The sequence below is a fragment of the Ailuropoda melanoleuca genome, chromosome 1 (assembly GCF_002007445.2).
Source record: "Ailuropoda melanoleuca isolate Jingjing chromosome 1, ASM200744v2, whole genome shotgun sequence".
NCBI classification, from domain to species: Eukaryota; Metazoa; Chordata; class Mammalia; order Carnivora; family Ursidae; genus Ailuropoda; species Ailuropoda melanoleuca.
In genome coordinates this window covers 78,719,037-78,737,113 of record NC_048218.1, presented here as the reverse complement: position 1 = coordinate 78,737,113, position 18,077 = coordinate 78,719,037, and the positions used below count along the sequence as shown (strand labels likewise).

Here is an 18,077-nt window from a genome sequence, read left to right as displayed (position 1 = left end):
AATTTCTGCATGCCCTAGAATTTAAGTCCCTCCCTAACCTCACCTCACCTCACCTCATCCAACCCAACCTAATTTCTCTGATTTGTTTAAAGGAGAAAAATCATCTGCATTATTTCATAAGGCTTCTGAGCCCTTATATGTAAGTAAGGCATTCCTGCTCCCAACATAAGCTGGCTATTTCGTGATTTCTGAGTTACCAGCCTTCTCACACATGCCCTGGTAGGTTACTGCTTGCTTCTGCTAATGCTCTTAGCCTCCCTGACTTCCTTTCTTCTGTGAGTCTCAAATCATCTTCCTTTCAAAGGTTCATCTCCAGTCCTACCTCTTTTATTCAGCCTGAGTGAACTACTCTAGTCCCCATTACTATTTGCCTTCTGTACTGCTCTGCATAACAGAGCATGGCACATTTGTCATGGGGGGGAAGGGAGGGGAGTAGGTAATTCCCTCCATGTAATTATTAACTCCTTATGTAGTTTATAAGCTTTGACAGGAAGGAACTGTGTCTTACAGAGACTACAGGTGTCTGTAAGAGAGAGTTTTGGAATTAGGAAAAATAATCTGGTATTCAATCTTGGCTCTGTGACCTTTAGCAAACTCCTCTCTGTAGGCCTTAGTTTCTGTGAAGACGAGGCATAATGATTCCACGCCCTGACTTCCTTACATAGGGATCAAACGTTTAGATCAAGATCAAACCCCCAGAACTTTTTTAACCTGTGAAGCACTCTAAGGAAGCAAGGGGTTATTATAAGTGGTGCTATGGTGTTATAAAAAAGGCAAGGGAATTTGGGGATCTGAATTTTGAGTTACATTTTTATTTCCGCTTTACCACTTACCCAATTTATGACCTTAAGTTTTTTATTTCTTTGTAAAACGAGAATGACACTATTACAAGGATTGTAGTCCTGGTGCTGACTTACACACCAATTTATAAGAGCCAATTGTAACTTTACAAGTAGGTTACTAAACTATTATTAGCTTGAAATCTGCCATGGTGGGAGTATTTATGCCAGAGAAATCAGTAAACACTACAAATCAGAGTGTCCCGGTGTTTTTTTTCCTTTTTTTTTTTTTTTTTTTTTGTTTTCTGCAGAGCTGTTTTACCAGTATATTGCTGATTATGTATACTGGGCTGTGTAAATTGTAAGACACTTTGTCTCATTTATCATTAGAAGTAGTAATGGTAACAATAATGCTTTGTATTCACAGAACTTAGCGCAAAGCACAGCTCCTAGCATATATTTAATAAGCATATTTTTTATTTAACTTGGGTTCACCCTTGTATTATTTTGATACTTCTGCCCGGAGCTAAACGAGCACCCCCATCTTTAGCTCTTCAAATCCCTCTCTACAAAGTGTCTTTTTAAAATCAGATAACATAAATAAAAGCCTGGTACATTGCGTAACACACACAATAGGACTTAAACCCTCCATGTCTGCAACTGAGCTAATTACCTTCTTTCTAAACCTCTCTTCTGCTGTTTCATATCTTAGTTAATGATATTGCCCATCTATCCATTATCCCAAGTTGTCTGAAAGTCTTCTTCTCTTTTCCCTTTTCCTTACCCACACCCACTGAGTCTTGCTATTCTACCTCTTCAGTCTATCTCCTCCTCCTCATTACCACTGCTCCTGCCCTGTCAGGCCCTCAGCATTCCCACTTGAACTCTTCCGCATAAGCGACATCTCGATTTTTGGTGTTTCCCCTTCAATCCAACCTCTACTTCTATAGATGACATTTTAAATCACAAAATTGAGGGGCGCCTGAGTGGCTCAGTTGGTTCAGTGTCTGCCTTCCGCTCAGGTCATGATCCCAGGGTCCTGGGATCAGCCCTGCATCCCATCAGCGGGGAGTCTCCTCCCTCTGCCCCTCCCCCTACACACCCTCCTGTGCGGGTGCTCGCTCTCATGCATGCTCTCTCTCTCAAATAAATACATATTTTAAAAATAATACATTTATGAATTTGACCAAGTCACTCCCTCGATTAAAATTTCTTAATGGCAGTATGACTGGGTGGCTCAGTCGGTTAAGCGTCTGCCTTTGGCTCAGGTCATGATTCCAGGGTCCTTGGATCGAGTCCCACGTCGGTCTCCTTGCTCATCCAGGAGCCTGCTTCTCCCTTTGCCTGTTGCTCCCCCTGCTTGTGCTTTCTCTCTCTCTCTGACAAATAAATAAAATCTTTAAAATAAAATAAAATAAAATAAAATAAAATAAAATAAAATAAAATAAAATAAAATAAAATTTCTTAATGGCTGTCTGTTGTCTTGAGGATAAAATCCCAATGCTTTAGTTTGTCATCCAGGTCGCCACATTCTGACCTTTGGCTACCTTTTATAAGAGTTATCTCCTGGGGCGCCTGGGTGGCACAGCGGTTAAGCGTCTGCCTTCGGCTCAGGGCGTGATCCCGGCATTATGGAATCGAGCCCCACATCAGGCTCCTCCGCTGTGAGCCTGCTTCTTCCTTTCCCACTCCCCCTGCTTGTGTTCCCTCCTCTCGCTGGCTGTCTCTATCTCTGTCAAATAAATAAATAAAATCTTTAAAAAAAAAAAAGAGTTATCTCCTGCTGCTCCCCGATACTTTCTGCAATGTCTAGTCTCACTTTTACCTGGTTTACCCTCCAACCCAAACAACATTTCCTCTATGACTTCTCTGGACGTATTTGATGTTTATTTTTCTGAGCTCCTGTAGCACCTTGTTCATGTCTGAGTACCATATATGTAACCATATGGCTCTTATTATCAATCGGTCTTTCCCTCGAGATTGTATGTTCCTATGGAGTAGAAGCCTATGTACCATTCATTAATTCCTAACACATGTATAGCATATAATAGGAGCTCAATACATGTTTACATGAATGAATGAGACTTCAAAGGATAGGGTATTTTCATTGGTTCCTTCATGCAAGCTACTCACAGGGTATGGCAATGAAAAAAACGCTTAAAATTTGGATCTCAGTAATGCAGATGAGAAATTAATAAAATAGGGGTAGTTTCTTTTTATCCATAACCCCAAATATGGAATGTTATGACCCTCATCACCTTCAGGATAAAATTCAAGACTCTTAGCCTGGCATACAAAGCTCCTTACAAAATAATCCCTGGCTGTCTTTTTTTTTTTTTTTTTTTTTTTAGAAATTTTAAAAAAGATTTTGTTTATTCATCTGAGAGAGAGAGAACACAAGCATGGGGAATGGCAGAGGGAGGGAGAGAAGCAGACTTCCTGCTGAGCCTGACATGGGGCTCAATCCCAGGACATGAAGGTCATGACTTGAGCTGAAGGCAGGGGTTTAACCATCTGAGCCACCCAGGCACCCCTGGTCCCTGACTTTCTCTCCATTCTTATCTTTCTCTCCATATACACATATAACCTACATTCCAGCCACTTCAATTTGTCATATATTCCATAGTCTTTCATGCATCCTTGCCCTTGTTCATACTTTCTCCACACCTGTGGTATCCTCTCCCTCTTCTCTCTCTCACCCCTTTCCTGCCAGCCACACTGATCGATAGTTATACCACCTTTGGACAGCTAGCCCTGAAAGTATCCCTCCCTCTTTTGTGCTCCCAGAGCATTTAGTTGATTCATGATAAGCACTGTACTGTCAACCATTGTTGGTCTGTTTCTTGCCCCCTCTGTAAAGTGAGATTTTCTTTATACCCTGGTTCCTATTAAACATATTCTGGATGTTTAATAGAGAGTGTAGGAAGGAATAACTATTATATAGGGATTTGTAAAGAAAGTAAATTTCTGACAAGAGGCATACAATGAATAAATTTAAGATTGAATTTGCATGAACCGGCCAATCTAGACAATTCCATGTCTTTATTTTCAGAGGTTGGGTGGCCCTGAGAAATTGGTGCTAATGGACAGATCAGAAACAAAGAGTAAGTTGAAAGCACTGGGGCGTAGTTTGCTGCCCCAGATTTGGTGCATTACAGTAAAAACAGATTTTATATCTTAGGAATTTGTGTTGTTACATACATAAGACATTTACCTACATAATGAATACCTTAGAAAGTAAAACCAGTAGAAAAAAATACTAAAGAAAATAGAAAAAAATATGAGCAGAATGTTGTTCTAATAAAACAGTGTTTATGAAGACATTTAATTTCTCTTTGGGAAGGGAAACAATTTTTTTTTCTGATTAGGAACCTAATATGTAATATTTGTCAGTCTGTTTAGGCCGCTATAACAAAAATGCCATAGACTAGATGGCTCAAACAACAAATATGTATTTCTCACAGTTCTGGAGGCTGCGAAGTCCAAGGTCAAGGCACTGGCATATTTGATATGTCTGGTAAGGGCCTGCTTCCTGGTTTCATAGACAGCTGTCTTCTCACTGTGCCCTCACACAACAGAAGAGGCAAGGGAGCTCTCCGGAATCTCTTTGATAAGGGGCACTAATCCCGTGAGGGCTCCACCCTTACGACCTAATCACTTCCCAAAGGCCCCACTTCAAAATACTATCACATTGGGGATTGGGTTTCAGCATATGAATTTTGGAGCAAGGGGACAAAAACATTCACTCTGTTGCAATATATTAATGCAGAATCCTTGGAATATCTTGAAAAACATGACATAAACCCTTCCCAAATCTAACCACCTAGAATTAACAATAGTTAATAGTTAACAATAGTTAATTCTGGGAATCTATTCTTCCAGTCTTTTTTCTTATATGTGTGTTTGTGTGTCCTTTCCAGTTAAAGGTGGGAGGTGGGTGAAACAGGCGATGGGGATTAAGGAGTACACGTGTTGTCATGAGCACGGGTGATGTATGGAAGTGTCGAATCACTATACTGTACACCTGAAACTAATATTACACTGTATGTTCACTGGAACTTAAATAAAAACTAAAAAATTATAAGGCTTTATGTTGTATATATTGTTCCAACCTGTGTTTTATGGTAACATGTCATGAACGTTTTCTCGGGTTCGTAAATACTCTTCTACAACATGATTTGTAATTGCTGCACAGTATTCCACCATTTGGATGTATACCAGTGTTTAACCAATCCCCATTGTCTCAGGGTTTTTGTTATTATAAACAGAAGTGTGGTAGTGTGGGTGACTAAAGGAAGGGTGATCTCATGTCCTCCTCCTATTTTCCCCAGGTTTTGGAGCCCTCTCTTGCATCAGAATTCTGTCCCAGTAATCCTCTGAGTGTCGTCTCAGGACCCTGGGCACACTCATGGCACCATGGCCAACCCTCAGGAGCACCTGAGCTGCTCCTCTTCCCCACACTTACCCTTGAGTGAAAGCAGAACCTTCAACGGACTACAAGATGAACTCACGTCTGGGGGGGGCCACCCTTCACCCAAGCTCCTTAAGGACCAGCAGGAAAAGGGGGTGCTACAAACAGAGCTAACTGAGAGCATGAACAGCCCCATCACCACAACAGTGTTGACAAGCGTGAGTGAGGATTCCAGGGACCAATTTGAGAACAGTGTTCTTCAGCTAAGGGAACAAGATGAATCAGAGATGGCCGTGTCTCAGGGGAACAGCAACACCATGGATGGAGAGAGCACAAGTGGAACTGAAGACATCAAGATTCAGTTCAGCAGGTCGGGCAGCAGCAGTGGTGGGTTTCTGGAAGGACTCTTTGGATGCTTAAGGCCTGTATGGAATATCATTGGGAAGGCATATTCCACTGATTACAAATTGCAGCAGCAAGGTAAGCTGGAGTGTGGACGTGGGAAATAGTTCCTGTGTAAACACACCACCATCATTCACTGGATAACCTTTGATTAAAACCCCAGTGCCAGATGAAGACCCTATGCCAATCTCCTTCTGACTGGAACAGATTCACATTCGGTTGGTCTTTTCTGGCCAAAGCCCATCTTTCGTAGTTGTCCAGTCTAGGGGTGTCAAGTAGAGCACATAGAAGACAATCCACAGTGTTATGAGGAAGAAAATGCTAGAGTTCCTATTCCTTCTATCATCATCTGAAATTTCTATTTTCATGCATGTTTTCATATATATTTGGTATTTTAATAAAGTTGTGCAGATACATAACTTATATATAAATCACATAGTGCATGTTTTAAAAAAAATTTTTTTTAATGAAAGTTCATGCAGTCAAAAAGTCTGATGGCCACTAGATTAATTGAAAACCAGACAGACGCCATGTGGTTCTGTGCCTGAAGATTGTGCCCTGGCTTAGGTTGTAGTAAAAAAGAATCATTTTCTTACAGCCAAGGCACAGAAAGCTCACACTGTGAGGAAAGAACAAATATACAACCAATCTTGAGAAGCATTATTATGTCTAGATCCCACAGCTTTTTAAAAAGTAAATTAACTCCCATCATGGTGTAACATGCATATTCATATATTCCAATTCAAGCATTATGCTTCTGAAGGAAAGAGAGCACATGGCCCTCATGTTCTTTATAACTTCATTTATATTCTTTAAAAGAATTTTTTCTTCCTGATAGCAAAAGTAATATATGTGGAAACATTCGAATATACTGATAAGTTTCCCCCCAAAAGTAAAAATATGTATTTATGATCCTCAGTCTCCACTATTAATGTTTTTTGGTATATATTATGTTAGTCTTATTATGTGTGCTTCTGTGTGCTTTAAAAAAAAAACGCAGTCAAACTATGTCGTTATGCTTTTTCACTTCACATTTTGAACATTTCCCGTATCATGAAATACACTTCTTCAGCATTTTTAACGCCTACATAATATTAAATTGTGTGAATGTGCCAAGATTTCTTTAAGCAATCCTCTATTGCTTGGCAATTTGTTTGCTATTTTTAGTGATCATAAGCTATACTACAATGAACATCTGCTAATTTTCACACATATCTTTAATTGTGTCTGTGATAATTTTTATTACATCTTTGACTTCCTTAAGATAAGTTTTTAGGGGGCGCCTGGGTGGCTCAGTCGTTAAGCGCCTGCCTTCGGCTCAGGGCGTGATCCCGGCGGTCTGGGATGGAGCCCCACCTCAGGCTCCTCCGCTATGAGCCTGCTTCTTCCTCTCCCACTCCCCCTGCTTGTGTTCCCTCTCTCGCTGGCTGTCTCTCTCTCTCTGTCAAATAAATAAATAAAATCTTAGAAAAAAAAAGATAAGTTTTTAGAAGAGGAATGGTTGGGTTAAAAGGGTTCAGGGCTTTTTAAGGCTTTGATACATGTATTTGTAGACTTATGTAAACGATTGGAATGTAAACGATTCCATTGTTAACAGTTCTCATATCAAGAAATTTTGGAAAGAACCAGAAATGTAGACCAGAAATAAGATTCTGTCTTATTTATTTTATAACTGAATGTTGGACTCTGTGACCCTCTCTTAAAAATATATTCATGTCAGGGTGCCTGGGTGGCTCAGTCAGTTGAGGGGCTGACTTCGGCTCAGGTCATTATCTGGGGGTCCTGGGATCGAGCCCCACGTCAGGGAGGCTGCTTCTCCCTCTCCCTGTGCCCCTCTTCCCACTTGTATTCTCTCTCTCTCAAATAAATAAATAAAAATCTTTAAACAAATTAAATATATATATTCATATCTTTCAATTGAGACTGTTGACAGCTTTTCCACAACAGCCAGTCGACCTCAGTCACCATTGACCACTTTTCTCGTGTATTCTGTTTTTCCTATTTCTGAAATCGTTTGTCTTAAAGCAATACCAGCCTCTCCCTCTATACCCTTTCCCCATGAGTATATTGGGATTTGCTGATAAATCTGTTGATCCCAGCTGTACTTTCCAGGATTTGTCAATCACAGCATCCATTCCTGCTCCATGCAGAAATTCTTTGTCAGTCCCTGGGGTTGGTCTGTCTGTCTCTCCGTCTCACTGTCTTTCGTACATCCTCCCATCCCATCCACACTACACATTCCACCCTTCTCTCCCCCTCTCTGGTCTTAAGGTTTCAAGAAATTAAAAAGTTGTTCCTTGTCACACAAAGGTTGGGGGTTTCAATGTTAAACAGTGTTATTATTTTAAAATTTGGGAATACGGGGCGCCTGGGTGGCACAGCGGTTAAGCGTCTGCCTTTGGCTCAGGGCGTGATCCCGGCGTTATGGGATCGAGCCCCACATCAGGCTCCTCCGCTATGAGCCTGCTTCTTCCTCTCCCACTCGCCCTGCTTGTGTTCCCTCTCTCGCTGGCTGTCTCTATCTCTGTTGAATAAATAAATAAAATCTTTAAAAAAAAATAAAATAAAATAAAATTTGGGAATAAAGATAAGCACAAAGAGGAAAATAAAAAATCACTTGTTATCCTACAACCCAGAGATAACCACCCTTAATTTATTATTGTTTAAAAAGCTCCCTCTTCTCTGCTTAGACACAAAACCTATTAATATCTGTTTACATGATAAAATTGCATTTGGCTTTTAGGGTCTTAACTTGTCCAGTCTAATAATTATTTTGGTGGTAATTTGGAGATCTCAGGATCCAAATGCAGCATTGAGGTTCAGGTTCATAAAAAGGGACAACAGACACATGTGTCTGTCAAAAGGAGCTTTAAAATTTTGGGGGAGTGCCTGGGTGGCTCAGTCCGTTATGTGTCTGATTCTCCATCTCAGCTCAGGTCTTGGTCTCAGGGTCATGAGTTCAAGCCCCATAATGGGCATGGAGCCTACTTAAAACAATTTTTTTAAGTTGTCCTGTAAACTTGTATTTAATTGTCTTCTGATTGATTACTGTCAGAAAGGCTTATTTCAAGAGTAAATAAGAAACAGGCCTGGTCAGCTTAAGCTTACAAGACAGCCTGTAACAGATGTCAGGCTACCCTACTATGGGCTGGTGTTGCCAGGGCCGTGAAAGAGATTCAATATCCAGAAACTAAGGTAGTTTTTTCCTTGTCAGCTCTGGAATCAGGGAGCTAATCTTTAATCCTGGATTACAGTCAACCAAAGGATAGCACACAGAACAGATGTGTCTCTGCATTTGGCACTTATGAGGAAACTTCACTTGATTTTTCAAAAATTTTAATGACATCTTCATCTCCCATTTAGCATGTTGGTAGTGAAGTCCAAGTAAGGTAGTATGTGTAATTGAACTCTTCTACTGCCAAATAGTTCCCAGTCCTAAAGCAAGCGTTATCATAGCCATGTCTGAATACAAGCAAAGGAGAATTTATGCTTTAAAAGTGGGTGGGCATGGGGCTTTTTCTCAGTCTTAGAGATCACAGTAGATACTGGAATTAAGATAATAGTCATAGTGATGAATCAGAAGATAGAAGCTGGGGAAGAGTACCAGTGGGCAGATATAAAAGCAGAAGGTCTGGGACTAACCCTGGAGTGAACACAGCCGGGTTCCGTTGTTATGTCAGTATCTTGCTGTCAATTATCAGGGCCCCCCGTTTTGCACATCCTCGTTGTAAACATTCTTTTTTTTCTGTCATTTTCCTATTCCTTGGCTCCCAGCTAGATATTGACAGGGACATTGGGATGGGGAAAAAAGGACTAAATCACATCAGTCAGTTTTACTTCTGATAATTAGTGCCAGTAAAAAGATTTATGGGGGGCGCCTGGGTGGCACAGCGGTTAAGCGCCTGCCTTCGGCTCAGGGCGTGATCCCGGCGTTATGGGATCGAGCCCCACATCAGGCTCCTCCGCTATGAGCCTGCTTCTTCCTCTCCCACTCCCCCTGATTGTGTTCCCTCTCTCACTGGCTGTCTCTATCTCTGTTGAATAAATAAATAAAATCTTTTAAAAAAAAAATTTATAGAAAAGTGGTTGAAGTATTACTTTACCCTCTGTTCCTGAATTACCAGTGTGGTTCCCTCTATTTTTCTGTGGATAATTAAGACTTAGCTAAACATAGCTGAATAACACAAGCATGAGCTACTGTTGGCAGAGGAAAATTTTATTCTCTAGTATAATATCATCAACCTTTAGTGTTTCCCATTTTATAAAAATGCTACATAATAGACACTATTGACTTAAAAAATATAATAAATTATAGGGGCACCTGGCTGGCTTGGTAGAGCCCTGGACTCTTGATTTTGGGATTGTGAGTTCGAACCCCATGTTGGGTATAGAGTTTACTCTAAAAAAAAAAAAATATATATATATATATTATATATATATATATATATATGGAGAGAGAGAGAGAGGTATATATTAAAAATATAACAAATTGTAATACAAACATTGTAAAATGATATGAAAAGAAAGAATTATATAACAAATTGGATTGGAATCGTTCAATAACAACATGAAAAAAATTAATGTACCTCAGTCCTCACACCATACACCAAAAAAACCTCCAGATGAATGTATAGGTTAAACTTTAAAAAAAAATCAGCTCTAGATCACTCTCAGAAGATTGATGAGGCAGTAGAAGAAATTACAAAGTACATGACAGGCATCTATGAAAATATTTTGTTCAAAAAATAATAAAATATGATGTCTTTTTAAAAAACATTCTCTTCGTATGTGTCAAAGAAATAGAAAACTCCTTCAAATTTATGAGGACTATGAGACCCCCGACAGATAAATGCACAAAGCATAAATGTGACGATTCATGCAGAGCAGATGTGAGCATTAAACAAATGTGGAGAAAATATTCTACATTACTGGCAATTAAAGTCTTGCAAACCTGGGGCGCCTGGTTGGCGCAGTCAGTTGAGTATCTGACTCTTGGTTTCAACTCAGGTCATGATCTGTGTTGTGAGATTGAGCCCCGCATTGGGCTCCCTGCTCCGTGGGGAGGATGCTTGGGACTCTCCCCCTCTGCCTCTGCCCCCGCCCCCGTGGGCTCTGTCTCTCTCAGATAAATAAATCTTTTAAATAAAAAAACAAGGCAGTGCAAACTTATAAAACACTACTTTGCACCTAAATAACTTAGAACCCAAAAGACTATCGACAATATTCATTGCTGGCAAAGTTACAGTAAAAGGGACACATTCGTGCATTACTGCCGCCAGCAAAGGCTAGCGAAGCCCTTTTGGATGGCAAGTTAGAGTGGGTGGCAAAAGCCAGGAAACTGTACTCTTTAACCTAAGACCTGGGTCTCAGGAAATAATATAAAGAAGAAAGTATCCAGTTTAAACCAGCAAACAAAAAGACGGAGACACTTAAGTATAGAAAAGGTAAAAGGGTACAGTAAGCAACTATTAAAGCTTATAATGAAAACTGTATGTACACAGGGAATACAGAATACATGATAAACGTAGAAAAGATTATGTGTCACCTACAACTTCTACATAGCTGCATACATATGAGCAAAGACCAGAAGAGAAAATGAAAACTGAATATGGAATGGGATTGCAGATAAAATACTTTTTTTTGTTTTCCTAATATTTGCTGGTGTTTCTAGTATTTAACAGTAAATGAAGATTGAGTAAGAGGGAAAAAACACCCAAAGAGGTCTAATTTTAGTCGTTATTATATGAAATATTAGGATAACTTGGGCTTTTATATAGTTTTTCAGAAAAATGTTGCCCAGGATGTTCTTGCCCCAGAATCCAGTAATAGTACTTTCATTTGGCTCCAGAATGGCTAACGTGACACTGTGTCTAGGTCTTCACTGGACCCCTCGCAAGTGAAACCCTCTGACAGTATGCCATTGGTATCTGGGTCCTGGTGTGCCCCACAGATAAGCCCGTAGGGGTGAAAGTTGGACTGCGTGAGACACTTTACTCTTGTCAGTCATTCGAAGCCAGAAAGATCCTCAAAGCAGTCAAGCCCGTAACTCTTTCCTCCTGCATCTCACTTGGTATCCTGTGTTTATTTGGTGATTTCGTATTTGTGAGCTATTTGTATTTTAGAGAAATTTGTTTTTATGTAGTATCTATCTAATTTCAATAGAGCAGATGCCTTTAATCTGCTCAGAGCTGAAGAATGGGTTAAATACCTATGCTGTCAGACACGCTCACTATAAGTTGTTCTGCCCCATGTCATCCTCTCTGGAAGGTCATGTTTCAATGAGAAGCCACATTTTATTAAGAATCTGCAGGATTTCTTTTCTCTCAAGTTTGAGAAAATGAGAGAAGAGGGAAATGTAGTTCCCTTCTAGGTACCGATGGCCTCTTTCTGCTGCTTCATCACCATAGTAGATGTGAGTCGATTTGCTTTCAAGACCAGAATATCTTCAAAGCTGACTCAACACTACCCTGTTCGGTATTCTGCAAACAGTGACCTTTTAGTGGTTGGTGATCTAATGAAAATCCCCCGTAACCTTTCACATTGTCATTATCCTCTCCTCACTCCATGGGACTCCTCGTTCTTTGATGCTTATTTCTTACTAGTGTAGTGACAATGCAGAGATAAAAAGGGGGACAAGGAGAAGGATCAATGGATTATATTCTGCTTTTTAAGTTCCATGAGATTAAAGCACGTATTGATTGAATTTTTGAAGCGCTTTATTTAAAATAGCATCTTATTCATTATGAAAGTAGTACAGACTCATGGTAAAAAAAAAAAAAACCCCACAGGAAAGGATAAAGAATATAATATGAGTCATCAGTAATATCACCACTTAGAAGTGACTCCTTTCTTTTTATTATGTTCAGTTAGCCACTGTATAGTACGTCCTTAGTTTTTGATGTAGTGTTCAGTGATTCATTAGTTGTGTGTAACACCCAGCGCTCATCACAACACGTGCCCTCCTTAATACCCATCACCCGGCTACCCCCTCCCCCCACCCCCCTTCCTCTGAAACCCTCAGTTTGTTTCCCCGGAGTCCATAGTCTCTCATGCTTCATCTCCCTCTCTGATTTCTCCCCCTTTGGATTTCCCTCCCTTCCCCTGGGGTCCTCCATGCTATTGCTTATGTTTCTCCAGAAGTGACTCCTGTTACTTTTTTGGCACAAAGAAAATCAAATTCTAGGAAAGAGAGAAACTTGAGAATCCTGCATCTATAGGAGTAAACCTATCATGGCTAATGACCCTCTCAGTTACTTCACAAGAGGCAGTGTGGTATAGTGGAGAAAGCCCCGTCCCTGCAGTTGGCCAGTTCTTGAGTTCTGGGCCCAGTTCTGCCACTTACCAGCGAGATGACCTTGGGTAGGTTACTTAATCTTCCTGTCTTAGTTTTCTCATCTATAAATAACCACAATAAGGCCAGACTTCCAAGGTTGTTGCAAGGATCAACACATGAGATATATAAAGCTTTATGCTAGAGTCTGGCACATAGTAAGTACTCAAGAAAAGGTAAATATTAATATAAATTTTATGTATAATTAGATCCTTGGGAGAGTCTCATTGAAAATTCATTCGGGAAGGATTAATTGAGCATCTGCACTAGAAATTCAAAGAGGAATAAAACAACACTGACTTACAATGGGTGATGGGGTAGGGATAGTGGTATAGAGACAGATAAGTGGATTGACCGGCAAGCTTGAAGTGAGGAGGTGGGGCCATGGGAATGTCAAGATATGTTTTGTTCGTAGGAGAGTATACGGGCGATCTCAGTTCTGCTTGATTTCATTGGTTAAAAATTGATACAAACTGGAACACCTGGGTGGCTCAGTTGATGAAGCATCTGCCTTTGGCTCAGGTCATGATCCCAGAGTCCCAGGTTTGAGCCCCACATCCCACGTCAGGCTCTCTGCTCAGCGGGGAGTCTGCTTCTTCCCTGACCCTTTCCCCCTTCTCGTGCTCTCTCTCTCTCACTCTCTCTCTCTCAAATATATAAAGTCTTTTTAAAAATGATGCAAATTAATACATGGAATATCTGATCTATTGTACCAAGACCCATAGGAAGGTTATATCTTTTGGTGAGTTACAGGTGGGAGTCCAGGGGTAGAGATCATTTCGGGTGATGCTGAGGTTGGTACCTTCGGAGTGGCCTTGTAGAACGGTCCCTGAGCAAATTCTGAGATCTCTCTAAGTTTGTTTCTCGCTTGTGTGCCTAGATACTTGGGAAGTGCCATTTGAGGAGATCTCAGAGCTGCAGTGGCTGGGTAGTGGAGCCCAAGGAGCTGTCTTCTTGGGCAAGTTCCGAGCGGAGGAGGTGGCCATCAAGAAAGTGAGAGAACAGAATGAGACGGATATCAAGCATTTGAGGAAGTTGAAGCACCCTAACATCATCGCGTTCAAGTAGGTCAAGGCTTTTTTTTTTAAAGAAATAGATTTTCTTTCTCCCAATTTCTACATACGAGTTCCTGCTTTGAAAGACATACGGCTAGTACTCTATAGACTTAGTACTGTGCTAGGTGTTTGGGGAGGGCAGCAAAGAACGACTAAGTGAAGAGCATGTCTTTAAGGATCTTATAATCTGGAAGTTCTTTCTGCCAGAGCTCAGCCTTTCTTGGAAAGGATGTGCACGGGACAGAGAGGGAAGCGATGGATTCTTACCAAGCAGTCATATCTAATGAATCAACCTCATTTATCAATGGGATGACGGAGGTCACTCTGAGATAACCTGCCCATCCGAAAAGTCAGTGAAGCACACAAAGCTGATGTCTGAAGTGATCATAGAACAATTAGTCCCTGTGTAACAGAGAGGTATTTTTTTATTAGTTTCTATTAGCCTCCCTTCTTAAATATGAACTTGTAATAACAGGCACCCTCAGAGTGTTTCTCCCTGCCTCAGGTTTTGCCAGATCCCTTTTCAAGTAATGCCGAACACTCAGCTTTCTAAGTCTAATGACAGCTGAATTACTGATGAGCCTAAGTTACACGCTACGTTCATTACACAAAGTACTTGTTTCCGAGAGTGTATGAATGTATCTTTGTAGTTCAGACCGTTATTGTCACCATGCTGGCGGGGATCATTAGAGAAAGGGGAGGCACAAAGGTGCGTTCGTGGCAGTCCTCAAAGCTGCAAGTGCTGAGCTCTAGATCCGTGTTAATCTCTTCTCCCGGTACCTTTCCCTTGAGCTCCCTCTGTTGCCAGCCTTCAGATTCTGCCCTAGCCTGAGACAAATGAGCGATGCGCGGCTCTGCAGGAGGGAAGGTGAAGAACAGGAAAGCTAGTCCTCAGGTGGAACGACAGTTTAGAAACTAGAGCTCCTTGGTGTGTTTGACATATACGTATTTCAGTCCTGGAAAATAGTAGGACCAGTGAAGCTACAGATGAAAGTGGAATAATTTATAAATCCCCCTTCCCGAAACTAGGAGGAACTTCGCCCAGCCCCCAGGAGGGAACCTCTCATGATAAAACTCTCATTATAAAGGTAAACATGTCATGGGATCATTTTTCATTGGAATCATATGCCTAAAGTAAGGAATGGAAATCTTGGGTACGGGTTTTGTAGAATGGGTTTAAATGAGTATTGATGTTGAGTTCTGATTCCCAAACAAGATCCCTTTATGGAAAGGGAAAGAGATGTGGAAAGGAGAGCAGCATTCAGCTGGGATACTAAATGAAGTACTTGGACGGATCTCCTTGTGGAAGGGACATGCGTACAGTGGGCATGGGAGAGAGCTTTGGTTGCCCTAGTGATTCCATCCTTTGTTGCCCTGTTAGGGCCAGGAGGATATGAGACGAAATGAAATGCTATAGAGACTAATTATACTCTTTCCAAAGTTGATACATTTCAAAAAACAACAGAAGGATTATTTTTAACCAGACAGACTATCAGAGACTCACTTCTTTCCTTCATTTTGCTTCACTGAGAGAATCATCCCTTCTAGGAGGCTACATCCTAAATGGAAGGAAGGGCCTTTCCTTTAACTTCCATTTAACAAAACTTTAAAGCTTCAATCACTAGGATGCTGAGTTTGAGACACAGAATATTCTACAGATTAGCGTGGCTTCTCGGCCTCCTGATGTGGGCTGGGCAGTATGTCCCAGGTACGAGAGCTTTGCAGCAGGATGTCCTGCGTAACTAAAGGTAGAAATGTGTTCTGAGAGTATGGGTGTGAGCAGCTTTATTTTTCCTTCCTTTCTTTGGCTCTTTCCTTTCTCCTTGCTGCCTTTCCCCCGCCTCCCTCTTCTGACCCTCCTACCTACATGTGCAGTTTTCCACATTTTGGACCAGTATTGCCATGCCTGTGCCCCACTTTTTAGGCTGAAGATGCTTGAATAGTCTTTACTTCTGCATGGAAAACAATAGTGAGACTGTGTCCCTGGTTCGTTACGCCATGCTATCGAGGCATTGTGGGGTGTTATGGTTGCAGCCGTCTGTGCCATGTGTTGCTTGGCCAATGAATCATTCAGGACCGTCTGGAAGATACAAAGGCATGAGTAGATTGTAGTATGTCTCTCTGGATACTGATTGCTGTGCTTAGAGGGTCCTTTAAAGTAAGAGCCGTGTACGGAAGGGGAAGTGAAAGAAAAGAATTCTGTATTTTCTTTCGTCCAATTTTTTGAAAGCAATCTTTTAGGAAAACCCAATCTGACTGTTCCTAATGGAATTGGGTGCCAAGGGAAAGAAAAGGTAGAAATTAGAAGTGATTAGAGAACTGCTATTTATAGCTACTAAGAAGCCTTGTCATAGTACAGGATTGATGGAATGATTGCTTCTCATTTATCCGTCAAGAAAGATGAAAAGTACATAACATATCACTGTTTGCGACAAGTGAAAACATGGTTAAATAGGATGCTGAGTAGCTTCAAACAAATGTTTATTTTGATATTCTTAAGCACATTACATTATTCCTGCCTCTTCATTGTTTTTCTGTAATGAAAATTAAATTGTCTAATTATAGTTGTGGTCTATCTGTGCTCCGCCAAGTTCTCCTAAAAGTCAAGTAACAGGAACTTGAAAAAAAATTTTCATTAGAAATGAAGATGAGAATTCTGGGTAGCTTAGAAAATGATAGGAGAGTAATAGAAATCGCTCTGTGGCATTTGACAGGCATATGACAGCAGGGGAAATGAAGACTGATTTTACTTCCTCATAACCTGCTGCTGTTATAGGACTTTCCCATGATCGCAAGCTATGGCGTCTTCATTCTCTCATCGCTTACAGCCGCCTACGAGAGACATGAGTTGGTAGCTGGCTGAGGACTTTAGCTGGGCATCTTGTAGATGGATTATGCTCAACTCCTCTAGAGAGTTTTGAAAGAAGGCATACCTCCTATTAAGAGACGGAGTACGGAGAATTGCATCTGATAATTGTTCTCTTATCCTCAGAACAAAAGGGTGAAGTAGAGTTCATTATTATCACTTTTCTAAGGTAACGTTGATACAGGAATCCCCAGTACGCTTGTGTATACAGAAGTTCCAAAGCACAAAGGGAGGGCCGTGTAGCCTAGTGAGTGGAAAGGGCATAGGCTTTGAATCCAAGCTCCGTCACAGGTGTATCATCTAGGACCGGTCACGTTCCGTAAAAATGGAAGAGGTCGTACATATGGTGCAATGGTTTGGGGCAGATTGATTCAGACAATTAAATAAACATGGAACATTCCTGACGAAGAGAAGAAGTTCTTCCACGTTAGTTCCCTTCTTCCCACCCCTTGCATCTACGCATGTTTGTGCAAAGGGTTTAGCAGCAAAGAAAGTTAAAGGGAAGTTAAGAAATATCTGTCAAGGACTTGCTGTGAACTTATAGGCCTCGTGGTAGAAAGAAGAGAACCTGAAAACCTTTCCCTTCAAGGCACCTATGATCTGAATGGGGAGAGGAAAATGGCATATAAAACGTGAATGGCTCCTGTGTAGTATAGGAATTTAGAGATGAGAAAGATCTTCTTGGACTGGAATCATCAGGAAAGGTTTTGTGGGGGATGTAGGAATTGATGGAAATATAGACCACATAGATATATGTTACATTGTAAGATATTGTTTTTATTGTAAACAGAAATGTTTTTCAAAGATTATATAATACAGAAAATTGACTCTTTTTTTGGTCCTCAGTCTAGTTATCTTAAACGTGACTAATTTACAATATGACAATTAATAGTAAAAAGCAATATTTTATTTGAATTCTCTCTTTCTGTACCCTATATATAAAACCTTCTATTTAATTTTAAAAAGAAGATATTTAAATTACTCTTAATGATCTAACACAACACAATACCTGGCCTATACAAGTCTCAGGAGATGTGCTCTTTGTCCCAGGATGGAATGGCCCCAGAGAAAAGTACCGGATACAGCACAACGTAGAGATGATCTGGAGTGAACAAAGTGAACGAAAATTGTCCATATGCATACTGGAGAAGCTTGTAGACTAGAGGGGTTTTAATGGTAACTGAAGAATCGAGAAAGATTACGCCTTTTAAAAATAACATGGGTAGAGAACTGG

The 18,077-nt window shown here is 40.7% G+C and overlaps 1 protein-coding gene across 4 annotated transcripts in view; it reads left to right on the top strand.

Moving 5' to 3' along the window:
- Nucleotides 1–18,077, top strand: part of MAP3K13 (mitogen-activated protein kinase kinase kinase 13) — a 135,532-nt gene that overhangs the window by 85,708 nt on the left and 31,747 nt on the right. For all 4 annotated transcript variants that reach the window (XM_034661699.1, XM_034661689.1, XM_034661704.1 and 1 more), the window contains 2 exons: nucleotides 5,111–5,670; nucleotides 13,803–13,986. In XM_034661699.1, coding sequence (XP_034517590.1) covers nucleotides 5,196–5,670; nucleotides 13,803–13,986 — 659 coding nt within the window. In that variant the 5' untranslated portion in view covers nucleotides 5,111–5,195. The remainder of the gene's footprint in view (nucleotides 1–5,110; nucleotides 5,671–13,802; nucleotides 13,987–18,077) is intronic.